The 23,288-nt window shown below is 26.0% G+C and overlaps 3 protein-coding genes across 3 annotated transcripts; all 3 read left to right on the top strand.

Annotated features, from left to right (window-relative positions):
* Positions 1 to 3,473: 3,473 nt before the first annotated feature.
* On the top strand, positions 3,474 to 4,683 carry OCT59_009407 (uncharacterized protein; the record flags this gene model as incomplete). The annotated part of the gene is made up of 2 exons (XM_066133530.1): positions 3,474 to 3,666; positions 3,767 to 4,683. The coding sequence occupies 2 exons, from the start codon at positions 3,474 to 3,476 to the stop codon at positions 4,681 to 4,683; spliced, it is 1,110 nt and encodes a 369-aa protein (XP_065999962.1).
* A 1,810-nt stretch (positions 4,684 to 6,493) lies between these two features.
* On the top strand, positions 6,494 to 8,498 carry OCT59_009408 (uncharacterized protein; the record flags this gene model as incomplete). The annotated part of the gene is made up of 9 exons (XM_066133531.1): positions 6,494 to 6,697; positions 6,784 to 6,960; positions 7,030 to 7,276; positions 7,550 to 7,891; positions 7,959 to 7,976; positions 8,062 to 8,112; positions 8,197 to 8,235; positions 8,307 to 8,384; positions 8,458 to 8,498. The coding sequence occupies 9 exons, from the start codon at positions 6,494 to 6,496 to the stop codon at positions 8,496 to 8,498; spliced, it is 1,197 nt and encodes a 398-aa protein (XP_065999963.1).
* A 3,858-nt stretch (positions 8,499 to 12,356) lies between these two features.
* Positions 12,357 to 14,339, top strand: OCT59_009409 (uncharacterized protein; the record flags this gene model as incomplete). The annotated part of the gene is made up of 7 exons (XM_025331203.2): positions 12,357 to 12,827; positions 12,894 to 13,761; positions 13,831 to 13,848; positions 13,922 to 13,975; positions 14,052 to 14,090; positions 14,159 to 14,227; positions 14,305 to 14,339. 7 exons carry the CDS (start codon positions 12,357 to 12,359, stop codon positions 14,337 to 14,339), a joined length of 1,554 nt encoding a protein of 517 aa, XP_025170835.2.
* Between the last annotated feature and the right edge of the window lie 8,949 nt (positions 14,340 to 23,288).

Below are 23,288 nucleotides of genomic sequence, written 5' to 3' on the forward strand. Positions count from 1 at the left end.
CTTTATATAAATGAAATCGTTTAGGATCACAAAAGTTGACAATATTATTTATTTAATATGTGATAATTTTATATAATTTAAACTAACTAAATTCTTTATTATTAAATTATGACACATTTAGAACGAAATCCATATTTACAGTATTTGGATGAGCAACACTTCTTTGGAAATGTCATCAATACTTTTATTAATTACTTCTTGTATTTAGTTAAAAATCTTGAAGTTCTCTTAGTTACATTATTTTAATATTGTTCACCCTTTAACTTTTTTTATTACGAAAAAATTTTAGGCTTTAATAAAAGATTACGCTGATCTATTCATTTTTCTTTTTTATAAATGTACGATCGGGATAACCGTAGATAACCCGATAGCCGGAAAGCCCGTATATTCGATCATGAATATCCGGATATCCCGAAGTTAATCATAGTGTTGGCAGAACATCAATAGTGCTGGCCGGCATTTAAAATCACATGACTATACCTTCACAATTTTTGAGACTTTTTAAAACTGTTAAAAAGATGAGTATTGATATTTCCTTATTATATCAACGGATAATAATGGATAACAGATTCATCTGATGGATAAATCCGGATTTACCTACAGAATAACGGATGATGCATCGAATTATTCGGATGGACGGATTTTGGATCTCCTTGTAAGTTAGCCTTCAAGGAATAAAATTACTGTAAATATTCACCTATTATTTTACAGATACATATATTTCAGTCAGTCATGTTTAATAAATTTCATTTTTAGTAATTGATAGTAAACTTAAGTTTGACCAGAACGGTAAGATAATGTAATGATCAACCACCACTATTTACTTAAATATATTTAATTCTTGGCCGAAAATGAAAAGAAAAATAGGAGTTATTCATAATTTCCTAAATTAATATAACAAAAAAAAAAAACGTGTACAAATTTCTTATTTTTATTATTCAAAAAAGAATAAAATATATTCCTTATTATATGATTCTAACATAGATATGAATTTTACCTTCGAAGTGACCCCTGAAATATTCATAAAGAATTTTAAACATAAAATTTCTATTAAAAAACCTAACAGGGTACCATATTTCATTTCCATTTTATTTTTTGATTTTTTATACCTAAATTTTAGCTTATTTGGGAAAATATAAATTTTACTACTATGATTTTCATGTAACCCTTTCATAATAATTACTAAAAGTCAGTGGAAAATCATAATTTATGAAGTAATTTAACAATTTTTTCTTTGAACTTTGTATAAAATTGACAATAACTTAATTTATTTAAGAAATAGTTTAAAATCATAATAATAATATCGTAACTAATTATGTTTATGGTAAGTTTTAATAAATTACCTAAAAAATGAAATAATAACGTCCTTTTTTTGATCATTATTCATTAATCATTATTCGATTATGGTTACACAAATTCTTCTTCAATGACATTTTCAGTACGTCTACATATTTATTTATATTATGTGTATCAGAAGTACATAATAATACTAAATAACGTACTATACTATTTTTACGAGAAGGTTTCTAGCGGAAAATATACCGTTTGTTGACATTATGCAATTTTGTAATTTTTGTGAAACAAATGTTAGTGCTATTTCTCATTACGTTTTAAAATTTATTACATTTACTATTACTATAGACTTTGGGTATTACTATTTATATATCTGATATATACAGTATCTCAAATATTTCGAATATTCGACTGTCCTAGTTTATTTAATTTTAGAAAGTCATTGCAAAGATCAAGATTTTATTTAAATATGAAAAAAAAAATATCCCGATTATCTTGGCGTCAAATTACTCTATTATTCATATTACAAAAATATTACCTTTTTAAATAATGTCACAAAAATGTTACCTTTTTTGAATAATTTCATAATGAAATAAGTTTATATTGAAAAGATAATTCCAAAATAAAAACACAATTAATAATATTTAAAACGTGTTTACTATTTATTTTAATAATATTAATGATTTTACTTGGTTTAGATTTATTAAAAAATTTAATTAAAATTAATTTAATTTTTCATTATACCATTTATATCTTATTATTTATGATATTATTAGTAAAACATTTTTGATTTTCATATCAGCAGATGCAAAATATAAAAAATTCCGGGTTACAGAATCGGGCAAATAAAAACAAACAAGGTCACGAAAAATTGTGTATCCCTATTATTATATATATATTTTTTTCTTTAAAAAAAAAGAAAGAAAACTCTTGTTTTTGTAACCACGAATTTGTTATTATCTGAATTACATTATTGTAATATTTATAGTACCACAATATGATATCATTATTGTAATAATCTTTTTTTTTTTTTTTTTTGATTCTAAAAAAATTTTTTTTTTTTTAAAGTTCAAAGTTGACAAAGTTCATCAAATTTATTAATTTAATTAATTTAATTATTAATCAAAATCTTTTTTTTTTTATTGTTATAAATACATGTAAAATCCGCAGATTACAAAACTTGTGCTACCTCCCCTACTTTATTCCGAAATCTTAATATCATCTATTAATAATAGATATCTTAAAAATGAGGGTCTGTAAATCAAATAAACAAGAACCGGATTTAAATTTATTTGTTCTATTCGGAAAATTTGCCTCCAAAAAAAAGATCATCGAATCAACACCCGCAAGAATCTTCATTACTCTTATATTTTATACATATAAAATTTTTAGTTCTTTGTAAAATTTATATTATCTTTATTTCTTTTGTGCATCTTCAATTGGTTTATTGGTTCATTGTAATAAAATATTAATTATTTTTATGCAATAAATTTATTTTTGGAAATGGTGAAATTCAGGAAAACTTAATTCCTGATGGTCATCATTTATAAATTCTGCTAAGGGGAATCTATAAATAGCACACAACAAATAGGTGCCTTTTTTTTTTTGAAAAAGATTTGATTTACCACTTTTGTGCTCACCGGCAAATTCCGTTTCAAGGATTTTAAGCTGGGGTGTGTTGTACAGTTTTGTAATCATTACATTACTGATAAACAAACAATCTAAATTGGTGTAATCGAATCTAGTCGTATATTAATATGGTAAGGTGCTTAATGAGGAGATGCATAATATGCATGTTATTTTTTTTTTTGACACAACTCTTTTTAGAGCAATTCACTTTTATTTGCTTAATAAAAAAATTTTTTTTCAGTCTCCTCCGTAAACTTAACCTGTCTTCTTTCTTCCTTCGTTCCGTTCTTGTATGAAAATTATCGTTTATGAAAAACAAGTTTTAAAAAAAAAATTCACGCTTATTTAACTTCTCTTCGTTGAGAAAAAAATAGTTCACAAACTATATTAAACATATACATGTTCGGAATTAACAAAAGAACTCGAGATTTCAAAAAAACGACGACCTTTACACCTTTTTATTTTATTCTATAAACTAAACTATTTTAAATATTTTTTTTATTTGTAAAGTTTTAACAGGTTTTTTTTTTAAAAAAAAAAGAAAGAAAAGTATGAACAAATTTTTTGTATTAATTTTACTACTGGTAGTAAATTCAAAAAATTTTGTTCAAGCACAAGATCCAGAAACTTGTTCGACTCAAGATGGTTCTCCTTGCGTAAAATTAAATGATTTATTGGCTCCTTGTGATACGAAATTCGGTCCTCCTCCTAGTAATGTCTCATCATTAGAATATAGTGTTGATAGTAAGAAATATTTTTTTTTTTTATTGTTGTCGTCGTTGTTATTTTTATGGATTTAAATTTATTTTGAAAAAAAAATATTAACTTTCTTCTATTTTTTTAGATAGTGCTACTGCGAGTTGTATGTGTAATCAAGAAGCGTATGATACGCTATCATCTTGTATATCAACATGTTTTTCAAATGAAAATCCTAATATAAAGACGGCAAACTTTGAAGATTATCAAAGATCTTGTCGAAATTTTGGTTTCATATTTGGTCCACCAATAAAAGATCAATCATTATCGGATAAGAATGATACTGCTGGTACAGCGAAAAAAGTCTTAATAGGAATATTTACAAGTATATCATTCCTTATAGTTTTAGGTTTATTAATTTGGTATTGGAATTCAAAGAGATCAAGAGCACCTAAACAAAAAGCAAAACCCCAATCATTTGATGATGTTTCAATTCACGAACAAATGACTGTTCATCATCCTGCTCCAGGAAGCGGAACTCCTGTTTCATCATTACCAAACGCTGATTATAATCCTACAAGTCATACTGGTTTATTCCCTCCTCCTGGTACTGTACAAAATCCACATCAACAACAACATCAACAACAACATCATCATCCACAACAACATCATCCACAACATCACCATCAACAACAGCAGCATCAGTATCAACAGCAACAACAACAATATAATCGTCCTCCTCCTCCACCACAACAATATTCTCCTTCATCACAACCATATTCTGGTGGCGCCCCATATCATAATGGTCCACGTTATAATAATTCATCTCCTCCACCTGCATCACAGCAAGGTTATTTCCCTCCACAACCACAACAAACTCCTTATCAACAACCATTTCAACCACCTTATCCACGTCCACCTCCTAATAGAGTTCCTTATCAACAACCACATCATTCTAGAACAAATTCTCCTGGTATTGATCCTAGTTATCCAAGAAATTCCCCTTCTCCTCCTCAGAATTATTATAATCCAAATAATTTTTATGGTGGTGGTGGTGGTTATTAGACATTTTGTAATTAAAAAAAAAAACATAATAATAATGGACAATCTTTTTATTTATATATGTATGTATACGTATATATATATATATGTAGTTTAAAAAAAAAAATTAATTAGAATTTATATATATATATTGGGCTAATGCGGCTGATTTGGATTATTGTTATATAATTATTTAAATGTAATTTAGGTTTGTATAATTAATCATTTAGGGTTCATCATATTCACTTTGTACTTTTATCACTATTTTTTTTATACGTTTTTTTTTTTAAAAAAAATGTTTTAGTAAATAAATCACGTATAATTTATTCGTAGTTCCAAGATGAATTTAATAGTTTATAATAATGTTCAAGTATAATGTTATATTTATGATGATTAAAGGATATTTAGGATTTTTTTTGATTTCTGATGAAGGTCCCAATCAATTTGTAACGAAAAATGAAAGAAATTAGTTTATCGTGAGCGAAAAAATTTGAGATGATTATTAGCGATGCGTAGGGGTGGGATTAAGTGAATTATGCGGCATTTCATAAAGTCGCAATTTGAATAATTATCTATTTGCGACACTTTTTTTCTCGCAAATATATTTTTTTCATCGATGCTGCTAATAAAACAAACAGAAAATATATATATATATGTTAGAAAAGTACTGCATATTCGGTATTTTTTCGTGAACTGTACTCAGATTTTCGTGCCTAGCTGATTATAAACAATTATATTATCGGATTTATAAACTTATAATGAGTCATCGTCTCATGTGAGTCATGTGGATAAATTTTTCTCTCAAATCTCAAGTACGCAAAATGATATCACAACAAATTTGAAAGATTTTGCATTAAATTTTTTTTTTTTTAGACAATGTAATTTTAAAGAACTTATGATTCATGTATGAGGTGATATCAATTTTTCATTTAAAATTACTTGTTAAAATATGAAAAAAAAAGCTTTCCAGCCATAGACTTGTAAATATAATATACATTTAACAAATTAAAAAATTAATAAATCAAGATTTTGGTAAAAATTGAAGAAAAAATCTAAACATTCAACTATATTAGTATGTTTGCTTTTCGAAGTTTGAATTTATTTGAAAAAAAAAAAAAATATCTTTGATTTGATAAATAAGAATTTAATATATCAACTCGCTCATTTTGTTCATATTATTATATAAAGTTATAAAAAAAAAGAGATTAAGGGAGTTTTAATATAATTTTGAACAGTGAAAAAAATTTCTAGCAAAGTTATATTTTTTAACGTTCAATAATCGTGTAATTAAAAAAATACATATGCTCAGCTTATTAAATAACAAAAATAAAAAAAAATGGTAATTTCTTATTGTATGGTAGAATTTCTCAAAACATTTGCTCATTCGTATATTAGACAAATGACATTTTCTAAATTACATTTATTATAAATTATAAGTTATCAATAAATAATATAAGAAAACCTAATATAATTTGTCAACCAAAAATTACGAATGTCACGTGACATTATTTATTGTGGAATGTAACAATGTAAAATGTAAATTTACGTAATTTCGGTATGTATCGAATGGTTCGATGGAATACGTTTTTAAAGTTTCAGTATGCATCGAATTATTCGATGGAATACAATTTCGGAATTCCTGAAACATGTATTCAAAGCATACTAGAAAAAGTTGAATGTTAAAAATCAAGTTTGATTGTTTCTAAAAAAGATATATTCATTTAATCGGAATTTTTTATATTCGAATAAAGAATTCTTTTTTAAAAAAAAAGTATATATAAACATAGGATTTTTATTTTGGATTCTCTAAATTGATTTTAAAAACGGAAAAATTATGGACCAACAAACTAACTATAAATTAAAAATCGACTTTTTAATATCGAGTGATGTACATTTAAATCATCCGACACAAACTACACTTGAACCAATATTTAAGAAGTGTAATGGATGCAAACGAAGAAGAAAAGTTTTCAATAAAATTGGTCAGATTTGCTACCAATGTTATAAAGCAAAAAAGATTCCGTTAAGTGGAAATAAAGTTATTGATGATTTTATAAAGTTCACGTTAACTAATTACTGTAAAAAAGAGGGGGGAATGGAATTTGTTCCTTATGAAAATTTAAGGATATAGAATTTATTGCCGAAGGAGGATTCAGCCAAATTTATAAGGCTACTTGGATTGATGGTCCAATAATTGATTGGAATGAAGAAAATCAAAAGTATGATTATTATGGTGAAATGACAGTTGCACTTAAGGAACTTAATAATTCTGAGAGCATAAATTCTAGGGAGCTAAATGAGGTACAGTATTCCATATAAATCGAAATTATTAATTTTTTTCAATAAATAATTGAATTATTTTTTTGTTAGCTCAAGGTATATTACGATTTCGTTTCAAAATGGAAACCTAATAAAAATTCCAAAAGTCATCGCATATCTAATAAAGAATATTATTATGTGAACATTAATGATCATAATTATATCAACATATGTTATGGAATTACCCAAAATCCTATTACCAAAAATTTTATGATAATTACAAAATATTATGAATCTGGAGACCTGGCACATTATATAGCTGATAACTTTTTTAATTATCCTTGGTATAGTAAGCTAGGTAATTTGTTATTTATTTCATCGGGACTTGAGAACATCCATGATGCAAATATAATCCACAAAGATTATCATAGTGGAAACATTCTTATAGAATAAAAAGGTCCAACAATAGGTGATTTAGGATTAAGTAAATCAGCAATTGAATCATCTGATGATGAAAATGAGATATATGGAATTATTCCTTATGTTGCTCCATAGGTTCTTCAAGGACAAAAATATACAAAAGCTTCAGATATATATAGTTTTGGTATGATTATGTGGGAATTAATGACAGGTAGAAGACCTTTTTGGGATAAAAATCATGACACAGAACTTATTATCGAAATATGTGATGGAGTTCGTCCTCCAATTGTTACAAATGCACCTGAAGGTTATGTTGAATTGATGAAAGAATGTTGGCACTCTGATCCAAATAAAAGACCAACAGCCAATGATCTCTCTAAGATTTTTAACGAAGATGGCGGTAAATTATGTTTTCGGAAACATCTTGGAATCGAAATTATAAAGTCACCAGATATTGGACCTATAACAAATAATCCAAATGCCATCTATAAAAGCAGATCATTAAGTGCAATGATAAAATCTGCAGAATCAACCAGGAGTTTAAAGATTCAAAGTAAGAATTAATTTACTAATTGCACTATTTAAAAAAAATGTGAAGTAACATGTTTATTTTATTTTAGGATATAAACCTTTTAATGGTATCTTTTATTTAAATTTAATAATCAAGTTTGATTTCTTATTGTTATTATCTAAATACTAATAATCTTACAAATCTCTTTTAAGAGGATAAAAGAAAACGTGATGATAATTTGATTGAAGACACTGGAAATAGTGGTAAAAAAAAATTATTAAACTATTAATAAGTTAATTGATCATATTATTTATAATTTTTTTTTTTATTATTAAAAATTATTTTAGATAAAATCATTAAAAAAATTAAATTAAACAAAAACGATGGTAAATTTATTTTTTGCGTGGTTTTATTTGTTTAATATCGTACTAATTTAACCAAATTTTATCTCCTTTAGATTATTTGTCAAAAGAACTTGAATTTGACATTGATAATAATATTGATATTAGCAAATTTAATAAATTTAACGACAGTGGTAAGTAATAGTATTACGATTAATAACAATTACTAGTAATTAAATCGCTAATTTTCATTTAAAATATGTGTAGATTATACTACCAAAGAATCGGTTTTGACATTTAGTTATTGATGATGTTTTAGATTAATTACTTTCACATATAATTATTATTAGTTTTTATTTTACATTTATATTATTTATAAAGGTTATATTTACAATAAATAGACTAAAAAATTTGCCTTTATTATAAAAAAAGCGATTTGGGTAATTAATCACGACTATTACGGTAATCGTTTAATTCTTATCAATTGAAATTTGATATATTAACTCAAATATCTTTTGGAAATTTCCAATGACTTTTTACTAAAAATTTATCGATAACGAGGTTAGACTGTGATTTTGTCTATTTAATATTAATTATTATTTTTTGTTGGCATTATTTTTGAAATACTGTAATTTAACCATACATACCATTTCTACCGACACCTACGCCAAAATATTCACAATTAAAGTATGTGTGATATTATTCATACAGACTCCATTAATTCATCTTTGATATTATTTCATTCGAATTTAAACGTTATTCTTTACCAAATTCTCGAACCAATGAAATACTAGATTATTAAGTTAAATCAACTCTATAAAAAAATTTATCCGTTATTTCTGTAAAAACTCCGTAAAATGAGCCTTTCACGGATCCATTCACGGAAAATGTAAATATTTCGATAAATTCCGTGATATAAGGTTATTCCGGAAATATGAGTCTTTTACGGAAAAAAGATGGAATATAAAAAACGGATTGACTTTTTTTACAGGGCAAGCCGTTAGATCAAAAGATAAATTTCGTTTTAGATACGTGTCTGGAAAATTAAAAAGATTTTAAACTTTCATTTAATTAATATAAAATAGAAATTAAGTTTTATTTCGATAAAAAAAATATTTTTTTACTAAGCTTGCCGAAGTTCAAAGATACAAATATTTAAATAGTACATAGTCATTTATTAACTAAAATACTAAGCAACTCTTTGCAATTCGATTTTCAATGTTATAGTTTGTACGATTTCAATATATATGGAATGATTTTTAATTTGGTCATAGTGAAATTCTGAAAATATGAAGTTACCATTTAGAGGTAAACTAAATATTTCGAAACACGAAATTTAGATTCATTCGTTTTCATAACATTATTGATATTATTGACAGGAGTAATTTGGACCAATATTAAAAAAGAATTGAGAATCATTTTCTATTCCTTTTCAATAGACGATAGTAGGAATTCAAATATCCATTTAACGTCATTAAAATCTCAATTTGCCGTATTAATATATAATTCATTTGACGTTTATGAATTATTATATACTGGAAAACCTATATTCATATTATAACACTGAAAAATTGGAATCAACTGGTGTAACTAAATTTAGTTTAAATTGAGCAAAATAAATTCTTTTTTTACAAGTAAAAATATATGGAGCAGCTAGCTGATTTAGTCGAATGTGTTTGTATCAAACTGCAATAATTTAGAAAAACTAATAATAGCTCACGTGGAACCTTTTGGCAAAGATCTTATGGAAATTTTGTTAATTCTAAGTTTCGAAAATTATGAACTTCAACTTCAATTAGATTTTCCTTATCTTTATCAGATATCAACCTTGATTAAGAATACGGGTGGAAGTTTAACAAGTATATATATTTATATTGGATAACGCCATAAGATACACAAATACAAATAATTTCTCATTATTAATCTCCATAATAATCATGTATTGTCCTAATCTTACAGAATACCTTGCATCTGTAGGTATTATTATTTTTTACCTTTATTCTTTCAAAAATGTTCAAAGTTGGAATATTTATATATATAATAATGGTAATGGTTCACTATGTTATGACATAAGTAACGTAATGAAAGCAATTAGCAAGAATATACCAAAAAATTTGAAAATGAAGTGGTTATCCGAAAATTGGTCTTGTAATCATACTGAAGCATTGAATTTATTCTTGAATGGTTGTGAAAAAAGATTAGGTAAACCTTTATTATTTTCTATTTGTAAATTGTAATAGAACACGTCAACATGAATTATTGAAAGATGTATTTTTAAAAATGTTTTGGCCAATAATTGAAAAAATTTTTTAATCCTTATTATTAATAATAATAATATAATACTTAATTTTAGTATTTATTTTATAATTTATAATTTATCAAATTTTATTACGAGCAATAAAAAAATTTAAAAAAATTTGTTCTCCAAAGTTGTATATATTAATAATCATATTTTTTTTAATAATTCAGCAATAATTTTTTTCAATAAAATTCAGTCTTTTGATTCGTGAGTTGGACCTTTAATTGCTTTTAAAACCTTAATTCCGGCCGGCATTAAAGTACGTTATATGCTAATTCTGCTGGCCAAAATGGAAATTCTATTGGGTAATCAATTATGTATCTGTCTGTATGTAATTAATTTTTTTTTTAGATAAATTTTTATGAACAGTAATAATAATAAAATTATAATAATGAATTCTTAATTAAATCAATAAGCCAAAATATATAATTCTAGTCTCAAAATAGAATACTACGTCAATAATTGTGTAATTAAGAAAATACATATGCTAACTTATCAAATAACAAGAGTAAAATGTGGGATTTTAAAGTTTATTTTCATTCAAGTTCAGTAATAATATTATACACAGTTTAATACTGTACAGCTTCAGTTTCAGCAGACCAACACTTAATTATTAGGCCTCTTCATATTCATCCAGTTCCTCTCCATAAAATATCACGTATCATTCCTTCGATATCAATTAAACCCCTATTAAAATTTAATTGAATTTGGGTGCAATTATACCTCTTACAGAATTTTCCAATTTTTAATTCCTTTTTGTCATTTGACTTCAATAATTCAAGCTGACGAAACTTCCATATCAGAACCCTCAGTATTGTTTTTTTTTCGTAAATCATATACGTATATACAGTCTAACCTCGATATACCGATATTCGATATACCGATATACTATTAAAAACTTGATATACCGATAAAATTTTATTTTCCCACTATATGTGAGGACATATAAATATCGGTATAACTTTGATATAACGATATTTTCTAAAAATTTCATATATGTCCCGACATATCGTTATATAAAGGTTTGACTGTACTGTATAATCGTGTGTCGATTGTCAGATTAGTGGACGAAAGATATTTTACTATCATTGTTAGGATTATTTCCGGCTTGGAGTGTGTTTATCCAGTTTTTTTCATAGTCGAGTGAACAGATTATTTCCGCACCCCTATAAAAAATGTTTGTCCGATAAATATTCGGAATGGGGTCAATTTCTGGACACTCGTACGCTATTATACAATATTTGTTACAATTTAATACAAGATGCGGAGATTGAGAATTTTTAACCACATAAAAAATGTACAATATCATGATGAATGTCAAGTAAATGTCCGGAACAGGGTCGATTTTCCGAACAAAAAACCGAACAGTATTTGGACAATATTTTTTCTAGAGCAGAGATGATCTTTGAATAATTTATAAAATTTATATCACCTTGTTAATTTTCTCGAAATTTTTTAGACAAAATTTGCTTAATTTTATTTGTCAACCAAAATTTCATCGTGTCACGAATGACACGTGACATTGTTTATACGCTGCATGTCAATGCATCGAATGATTCGATGGAATACGTTTTCGGAGTTCCTGAAACATGATATTCGGCAAAACATACTAGAAAAAGTTTTTGTGTAATTTCAATATGCATCGAATGGTTCAATGGAATACGATTCGGAGTTCTTATTCAAAACATACCAGAAAAAGATATATCAACTTTGATTATTTCTAAAAAAGATATATTCATTTTAATCGGAATTTTTAATATTCGAATAAAGAATTTTTTAAAGTTTATTATTATATAGAAAAAAAAGTATATATAAACATAGGATATTTATTTTGGATTCTCTAAATTAATTTTAAAACGGAAAAATTATGGACCAACAAACTAACTATAAATTAAAAACTGACTTTTTAATATCGAGCGATGTACCCTTAAATCATCAGACACAAACTAGTACACTTAAATCAATATATAAGAAATGTAATGGATGCAAACGAAGAAGAAAAGTTTTCAATGAAATCGATCAGATTTGCGTCCAATGTTATAAAGCAAAAAAGATTCCGTTAAGTGGAAATAAAGTTATTGATGATTTTATAAAGTTCACGTTAACTAATTACTGTAAAAAAGAGGGGGGAATGGAATTTGTTCCTTATGAAAAATTTAAGGATATAAAATTTATTGCCGAAGGAGGATTTAGCAAAATTTATAAGGCTACTTGGATTGATGGTCCAATAGTCGATTGGAATGAAAAAAAACAAAAGTATAATCGTTATGGTGAAATGACAGTTGCACTTAAGGAACTTGATAGTTCTGAGAACATAAATTCTAGGAAGCTAAATGAGGTACAGTATTCTATATTACTAATATTTTGATGCAATAAATAGATTATTGAATTTATTATTTTTTAGCTCAAGATATATTACAATTTCGTCTCAAAATGGAAACCTGATAAAGAAGATGCTAAAGAGGATCGCAAAAGTAGAAAAAATTATTATGTGAATATTAGTGACTATAATAATATCAACATATGTTATGGGATTACCCAAAATCCTATTACCAAAAATTTTATGATAATTACAAAATATTATGATATGGGAGATCTAGCACATTATATAGCTAATGATTTTTTTAATTATATTTGGTATAATAAGCTAAGTATTTTGCATAATATTGCATCAGGACTTAAAAACATACATGATGCAAATATAATCCACAAAGATTATCATAGTGGAAATATTTTTGTTGTATATTCTTATTCAGCTACAACAGGTGATTTAGGATTAAGTAAATCAGCAATTGAATCATTGGATGATGAAAATGAGATATATGGAATTATTCCTTATGTTGCTCCAGAGGTTCTTCAAGGACAAAAATATACTAAAGCTTCAGATATATATAGTTTTGGTATGATTATGTGGGAATTAATGACAGGTAGAAGACCTTTTTGGGATAAAAATCATGATGCAGAACTTATTATCGAAATATGTGACGGAATTCGTCCTCCAGTAGTTACAAATGCACCTAAAGGTTATGTTGAATTGATGAAAGAATGTTGGCACTCTGATCCAAATAAAAGACCAACAGCCAATGATCTCTCTAAGATTTTTGTCAAAGATGGTAAATTAGATTGTGGTCCAGAATTTGAAAACCCAACTAAAATTATAAAGTCACCAGATATCGGACCTATAACAAATAATCCAAACGCCGTCTATAAAAGCAGGCCATTAAGTGCAATGATAAAATCTGCAGAATCAACCAGGAGTTTAAAGATTCAAAGTAAGAATTAGTTTACTAATTGCATCATTTAAAAAAAAATGTAAAGTAATATGTTTATTTTATTTTTAGGATATAAACCTTTTAATGGTATCTTTTATTTAAATTTAATATTTCTTATTGTTAATATTAAATACTAATAATCTTACAAAACTCTTTTAAGAGGGTAAAAGAATGATTAATGATAATAATTCGAATGAAGACACTGGAAATATTGGTAAAAAAAATGATTAAACTATTAATAAGTTAATTGATCATAATTATTTTTTTTTCATTATTAAAAATTATTTTAGATAAAACCATTAAAAAAATTAAATTAAACAAAAACGATGGTAAATTTATTTGTGCGCAGTTTTATTTGTTTTAATATCGTAATTTAACCAAATTTTATCTCCTTTAGATTATTTGTCAAAAGAACTTGAATTTGACATTGATAATAATATTAATAATAGCAAATTTAACAACAGTGGTAAGTAATAGTATTACGGTCAATAACAATTACGGTACTAGTAATTAAATTGCTAATTTTTATTTAAATATGTATAGATTATACTACTAAAGAAATCGGGTTTGACATTTAGTTATTGATGATATTTTGGATTACTAATTACTTTCACATTTTTAATTATTATTAGTTTTTATTTTACATTTATATTTATAAAAACTGTATTTACAATAAATAAAAACTAAAGAATTTATCTTTATTAAAAAAAAGCGATTGTTACGGTAAAAGTTTAATGAAAATTTGATATACTAATGTCACGGGATAATTTTTTTATAGATATATATTTATTTTTTTTATTTTCATCTATTTTTATCTCTTATTTTTATTTGTTAATTTTTAGTATAGTTATTTTTAGTTATTTTAGGTATTTAGTGATCCGGAAGCTTAGCGGTGAGAAAGGACCTGGAAAACTTCTAATAGGGGTTACCGCCAAACATGATTCGAGGCTATAATTAATTTTCAAAAAGGTCACCGCCAAATTAATTAGTAAAAGTCACGTGTTGGTTCGCAACAATAAGAATTTTTTTGTGAAAATCTTTCCTTTCTTGGCCCTATTACTATATTTGAAATAGAAACATGTGAGTAAACAGCAAAACAACCAATCATATTATGGTTCGCACTCCTATTTTTTTTTGATTTTTTGGCGGTAACCTTTATATATAGTTTTCCAGGTCCTGGTGGGAAGGTGGCTGAATACAAGTGGCTTTATAGACAAATGTGCCAGATCGCCACAATTGGCCGGGTGGCGATAATGGCCGGGTGGTCGAAAAGACAGATTTGCACCAAAATCTTAACGTTATAAAAAGGACCGTTGTTGGAGGTGCAGTTAATAGTTCAGTTAGAGTTAAACATAAATTAGTTTAGGTTGTATTTTCAACCGATAGATATACGGATATTACAGAGCGCTGAGAGAGGCAGTAATATCGTATTTTGTTTAATTGTTAATAAAAAACCTGCCAATCTGTTTCCGCATAGCTCATATACGTTTTATCATTTTTTGACACACTGTTTATTTTTGTTTATTATCGTTTATTATTGTTCACTATCATTGTCATTTATTACCATTTGTTAATTTTTAGTTGTACATTGTTAATTATTCATATACACCGTATAACTAATCGTTTTTATACACACAACCATCCTCACTTATTATCGTCTACAATCATTTATTATCGTTTACGGTTTACCCGCATATACTTTGACCTTATCGTTAGTCATATATCGTTATATTACCCTGCTCTTTATTAACTGATCCTTATATTTCTTTCTGTTACTACCTACCGAACGTCAGTAACACTAACACAAATATCTTTTTTGGAAATTTCCAATGGCTTTTTATTAAAAATTTATCGATGTCGATATTAGACTGTAATTTTAGTCTATTGTCTATTTAATATTAATTATTATTATTTGTTGCCCATTATTTTTAAAATACTGTAATTTAACTAATTCCTGCACATACACCTATACCAAAATTTTCACAATTAAGGAATAGTATGTGTGATATTATTCCATCTTTGATATTATTTCATTCGATCTTCAATAATTAATCGCCTTTAATTCATTGGAATTTAGTTACCAAATTCTCGAACCATAAAATAGATTTTTAAGATAAAATCAAGCCGTTAGATCAAAAGATAAATTTCGTTTTAGATACGTGTCTGGAAAATTAAAAAGATCTTGAATTTCATTTAATTAATATAAAATAGAAAATTAAGTTAATTTCTACAAAAAAATATTTTTTTAATTGACCTTGCCAAAGTTCAAGGATATAAATATTTAAAGACGTAGTATTTATTAACTCTCAGAAAAAAAAATCGTCTCTTTACAAATCGATTTTCAATGTAGTTTGTACGACTTCAATATGATGATGACTTTTAATTTGGTTAATAGTAAAATTCTGAAAATATAGTTACCATTTAGAGGTAAACTAATAAATATTTCGAAACACGAAATTTGCATTCATTCTTTTTCCAAAGTATGAATTAAATTAGTTGAAATCGGAAATAAAATATTAGAAAAAAAAATAATAATTCTTAACTAAAAAAAAAATCAAACCTCATTTCTCGATAACGATGAAAGGAACATTTTCATCAAATAAGAGAAACCGGTTACATAAAAGATTCAGAATTTCTTAACATAAAGTCATATTTTAACCCTTTATATAATAGTTTATTATTAAGACTTGAGAATTTCTTAGTTGATCTAGAATTCTTTTTTTTAAAATTAATTTCTATATAATCTCTTAGGTGAATTTTTTATGATGTTTCTTTTTATTTAATAAAAAAGATTTATATATAAGATCTATATATACAATAGTTATACTGTAGTAAATTTCATATATTTTAACATTGAACAATTAAGTTAATTTGAAAGATGTATAATATGATTTCGAATAATACACTATTTTAAAATTTAATGAAGTAAGAGATGGTGTTATAGTTACTAACCTTAACGATTCATTTGAATGATGGTAATATTTTTGATAATTTCTTGGTTTTACTAATAAATATTTACAACATTTTAGTAATTTAATAATAAACTACTATATTTTTTATTTGAATAAATACTGGTTTCTTTGCCTCTGTGCTTTATCAAGTAAATACTCAATATTTGTTCAATTTTTTTTTCGACCTTCTGACATCACGACATAGTCACTTTTGCGAAAAATAGACTTTCTTTACTCATATTGGTCATATAGATGGAGTTGTGGTATGTTATAATATTGAGTCATGACTAATCAATTTAATCAATTTCTTGCAGCCGCGTTGGCGCGTCACGACGCATCAGGTATAATTAGTTAATCATCATTAAATACACCTCAAAAAAAAAACTATATAAATACCCTTACTTTACCTTCATCCAAGTAAATTTTTTTTCACATCATAATTAATTTTCTACACAAGTACACAAGTAGAATTTTATTTATTTATTTTTTACAATATGAAACTTAAACAATTTTTTATGAACAAATAACCTTACCTTTCACAAAAAGACAAATAACTAGATGTATGATTGGTAATCAAAGGTGAGAATTTTAAAAGTCCATTTTCCTTTTTGGTGGAACTGAAAATGAAAAGATGTATCTTAAATTATTTGAAGTGGGCTCTCTCGCTAGCTCTTAAATAGCATTGGCTTCTTTGATTTATGACATCTTTTTACTCTTAAATTCCACGCCTAAATATTACGTGAAAAATCCAGTCTCCACCAAGAGCGGTAGAATTGAGACTGGCTGCTCCTCTTTAGGGAAAGTGCCCGCTATAAATTGTGTATTTACCTTGCTTACTTATTTTTTTTATTTTAGAAATAATATTGACAATATAAGAAACATGTCCAACAAGAAGCTATTACACTATTTAAATATATACTCAAAATTGAATTTATTTTGTGTCTAAATATTTTATTTGATATTTCTTGGTACGTTCAGTTTTATAATTAATTAATTATTTATTTATATCATTGATTAAAAATAATCATATGATATTGATATTGGAATTATTATATGTATTACTATATTTAATAAAAATTGATTTTTTGAAACAATTTTTTCTATCAAACAATAAAAGGGTTGTTTTATTAAATTATTTCCCTCACTAACGTAAGCAGCAAATATTTAAAATTCCTTACATCGCATAAACATATATTTATGTCATTTTTATATTTCTATTCTTATTAACGTCCAAAATGTGTAAAATTATTATAATCCCAAGTCCCAATGTTGAAATTACTAAAATAAAATTATTGATATTGTTGACGGGACCAATATTAAAAAAGAATTTGAGAATCATTTTCTATTTCTTTTCAATAGATGATAGTAAGAATCCAAATATCCATGTAACGTCATTTAAATCTCAATTTGCCGTATTAAGATATAATTCATTTGAGAGCCGGAAGCGTTTACGAATTATTACATACTGGGAAAACATTATAACACTGAAAAATTGGAATCAACTGGTGTAACTTTAAACTGAGCAAAATACGAATTATTTTAATTCTTTTTTTACAAGAAAAAAAAAATATGGAGCAGCTAGCTGATTTAGTCAAATGTGTTTGTATACTGTTTGTATTCTTCAGTATTAAAAAAAAGAATTTGAATGAAGATGATTACATTAAGAAATTGTGTTTAAAGAGTTTATTACTTTCAAATATCAGTATTAGGATTAGATATTTGGAAGTTACGTACCGTTTTTTGCAATTATTATTGAGACTTTTTGGTCTTTAAATAATTTTTTAAATTATGAAAAATTTTTTAAAAGCTTAAAGTAAAGGATGAGAGGAATTACGGTTAACTGATAGTAGATTAGATTATATTATTTTACTTTAATGTTACTCGGTTAAACTATATTATTAAATAACTTCAACTTTTTATTTTATTTTTTTTTTAAAAAAAAACATTGTCATTACTTATTTTATTATTCACAATGAATTAAGAACAATAAAGAACAATTTTATTTCCAGGTACCATATCAGAATGGTCATTTTCTAAGGTAGTTTTAACGATTTGTATCACGATATTATTATCATCGAGCAAAAGTAGCTTTTGTAATATTCTATCCCGTGATATCACTGACCGCGACACAAAAAAGGTAATTATTATCAGAAAATTTTAATAAAGAAAATAATATTGTTTTACAAATTTTTAATTCAAAGTACACTATCACTAACATCTGTCCATAAAAAAAATATATACTAATTAATTAATCAAATAAACTGGCAATTAGGAGCTGCGGAGCCGCCATTAATGGGACACTTAGCAATTTTGCTGCAAAGGTTAAAATAAAATATAAACCATACCGTGTACTCGGGAGTATAATGATATAATATTTATAATATACAAATCGTTATAAAAGTCATCAATTTTATGCCATACAAATTTAGCAAAGATGATCCTTGGTTATGCACATGTTTCAAATCTCATTTTGTTTCTTACAATCTCAACATGATCACATGATTGATAATGAGTCATTGAGTCATCTCTAAAAATTTTTATTTTGCTAAAATCTATTAATCATGACGCTGACTATAGAAAAAAAAAACTTTTGTATGTCAATTTTTATATAACAAATTTATATAAAATACCTCTCCATCCGAAAAATTTTTTAAAAAAAATTCCATCCTTATTTCCAGTATAGTAACCCATAGAACCCATAGTAACCTATCTTTTTCATAGTTTTCTTACCATTTTTGGCATTTCAAACACTACGCGGGGGATATTTTTCAAAAAGTTTCTTTTTTAAAAATTATTTTATTTTTTATTTATTTTTTTTTTATTTACTCACACACTTTAGTGCGGTTAGTATAAGCTCTTGCTTTAAGTAAACTCGTTCTTAGTATGATGTAAAAGGCCTGTTCCTAACTGATAATATACATTATAATTTAATGGTTAAATTATACCGCAAAATCTTCTCTTACATGGCAGAACCATGATAAGGATCTCATACGCATACTTTATTGGAGGTTGGAGGAAAGTATGTTAAATGGAGTAGTTAGTATCTAATTGGCGGTCCCTAATAAGGGTGACGTTAAATTCCTTAATTCCTATTCGTTTTCTTGATAGATCTATTTATGAATTTCCTTTTGTTAATTAATTGTTACATACTCATACATTGGTGCTCTTTAAAGTATTTTTCTGGATCCTGAGTCATATGATTGATAAGTCAATAATTTTATTATATTTTTAATTTTATCTATTGCTTCCGAAAGCACACACTTTCAGCATTTTTAGTAAAAGATGTACAGTATATTATAAATTTGCTAGAGAAAATTTGCTTTGTTCAAGATTCTAAATGAATGTATACAAAAATAATTTGATGAGTATACTTGGTATAAAATCACTCGAGTTTTTATATAAATAAATTTAAAAATTGCATAGTCCAAATTATAAATAATTTCTACTATGTTATGAATATAACTCAAAATCAAATCAACTTAATAAAATGTAAAATTAAAACATTAAATCAAAAAATATTTTGTACAGTTAAAATTATATTTGGTCATATCATTTCCTACACGAATACATTATCCCTCAAGTACTTTCTGATTCAATAACGAAATACAATGTACACATCCCCGTCAAGTCGATCATTCTAATAAATATGAAAGAACTCTTTTTTTTGCATTGAAACCAAAAAAAAAGTATGAATATTTCTCTTTTTTTTTAATACGGTAAAAACGGGGTCTTTTTCGTAATACATGGTATGTAAAAAAATAAAAATGTTTCACTAATTTTCTAATTTTTCACACGTCTTATAAAATAAATTTATTTTTATTATTAGATGTATAATGACTAACACAATCAAAGTTTCCTAGGGATACAGATATTTGAAACTTTATAGTTAATATAGGCAATATAGGCATATGAGTCTAGAGAGCTGCTCAATACTTTATATGTGTCTTTTTAACAAAGTATTTAATAAATAAATTAATAAATATATCATACATAATATGCAATGATCTCTTAACAGTCATAGGGTGTTCAGGATGGGTTGTCATAATGACTCTAAAATCATGCGTGATTTTCACAATTTTTTCGCAAATTCAAAATTAACGTAATTTTGGCCTAATTTCTAAAAGCCATAATTTTAGCCAGCCAGAATTTCAGCAAAATCATAATCACATGGTTATCCAGCCATCCAATCAAATTTAAAGATCGTGAAAAATCATGAAATTTTATCAAAAATCGCAACCACCCAAAAAGTCGCAAAAAATTAGCCAAAATTGTGATAAAATCGGGCTGATGAAAAAGATTTTATCATTGAGAACGGAAATCTTTATTTTTAATTTAATAATGTTAATTTTATTTTTATTTCCATTTTTATTTTACATTAATTAACAGTTAAGTATTAAGCTTAGTTTCCCAGGTCCAACTCCAATTGGAATTGTAGTTGTATACAGTAAATTAAATAAAAGAGTAAGTATACTTCTAACATACAAATAAAATATCTTAAAATATTTTTATCAAAACTACTTTTTACACCAGATTTGCTTGCCATAAACAAGTTTTTTTGAAGGCTGTTATAAGGAAAGGTTGAATCGCTTGGATGGCTCGTTCAGCGTATGATTACATAACATTCAGAATAATCAATAGACCTTATATCGAGTTCAACAAAAAAGGCTTGAAGTAAACAAGAAATACTGTTAAAATAACTATAATACATTTCTAACTACTGGGCTCGGAGATGTATTCGCGTAAACTTTATTGATACTCTTTCGAGTAATTTTCAGGAATACGATCCTTATCTCCAAATAAAATAAATAAAAACTTTTTCTATAACAATATAATTTAAAAATTAAAAAAATACTTAGCTTTGAATGATATTTTCTTTTTAAACAAATATACAGGTTTCATAGAAGAGAGTTTTCATAAGAGAGAGAAGAAAAATTTTTAACAAGAGCAAACTAAGGAAGTTTGAGAATTATATATGATTTATAAGATTTATACGTTTTGTGGGTCATATGGACGTGTATTAATCACGTAGAAAATGACCCTGTTAATCTTATAGCTACAAATTTTGGCCTGCTAACCAAATAGTATTATGAGTATTATAAGAAATGATTACTAAATTTATACGTAAACAAATGTAGTAATAAGTTAATACTCTTTTACTTTGTAATGTATTATTATAAATATTCAATACATTTTAATTTTTATTTTTTTTATATTAATATTTATATATCATGAGTAGTGCTCCGTACGGGTCGGATCAGACCCGGGTGATCAACCCGACTCGAATTTTGAATCAAATCGGGATTAATCATTTTGATGACTTGTAACCCGCATGACCTGACCCATCAGGTTAGGGTCGTACTGTTACTTTGACCCAGATCAACCTGGGTAACTTGGATGACGCGTTTTTTTCCATCACTAAGCCATGAAATGTGAGAGTTTTTTTTTATTGCTATTGTTTGTAAAGAACTTTATCAATAAATAAGAAATAATGTCTGAGACTATTGATATTGCTGAACCAATAACTCAACTTGGAAAATGAAAAGCTTTACGTAGTGAGCTTTTTATTAAAAATCTCTTTGAGGAGAAAGAACTCCCACCAAAAAATAAAGACGCAAATACACACCGTGTAGTCAGGTGTCTTAACTGTCCGTAAGTAAAATGTTTAAAGTATAGTACTTAGAGTTTTAAAAAGAATTATGAAATAATATTAAATGTATATTTAAATTAGAGTTAATAAGACTTGGCTACGAAAAATTGGTGACTCCAATACATCCAATCTTTGGCGTCATTTGGAGAAATACCATCCAGATAAAGATCCAAAATTAAAAAAAGCAAAAATCTTAATAGCAGAAGGCCAAAGTACATTAGATGAATTTGTGGGTCAAGCAGAAATTCCATCTAAAGTGAGTAGAATTTATCAATTAAATTTTTATTTGAAAAGCTAGTAAGCTTCAATATTTATAATATTTATAATATTTATTAATTATTTTTACTTCTATTAATTATTCTCAAGTGTAGTTTACACAAGCAGAATTTCGTACTTCTATTACTAAATGGATAGTTGCTGACGATCAGCCATTCACAACACCTGAAAATCAGCAATTTTGGCACATGGTGAAAGTATTAAATCCAAATGCAGTGGTTCCAAAAGCAGACACAATAAAAAAGGATATTATGGAAAATTTTGTTAAAGAGCAAGAAATAAGAAAAAGTTTGTTTCAAGTAAGTTTTTAAATATGCACGAAAATAATTTTTGTTCTTAAAACTTATATATATATTTGCAATGAATTTTAATAGAGTATTCCAGGGAAAATTTCATTTGCTCTAGATACATGGACATCCACAAATGGTTATGGATTTTTAGCCATTACAATGCATTGGATTACAAAAGATTGGGTACTTCAAGACAGTTTACTTGATTTTATAGATCTTTCTGGTCCTCATTCTGGTGAAAACCTTTGTAATGCTTTCGTAAAAAGCTGCCAAGAATTTGGAGTTTTAAAAAAGGTAAATTTCCTATTATCCTAATATGATTTTTTTTGCTTAAAATGAGCATGATATTAATAAAATTGTTTA

This window comes from Rhizophagus irregularis, chromosome 17 (assembly GCF_026210795.1).
Source record: "Rhizophagus irregularis chromosome 17, complete sequence".
In the NCBI taxonomy this organism is placed as follows: domain Eukaryota; kingdom Fungi; phylum Glomeromycota; class Glomeromycetes; order Glomerales; family Glomeraceae; genus Rhizophagus; species Rhizophagus irregularis.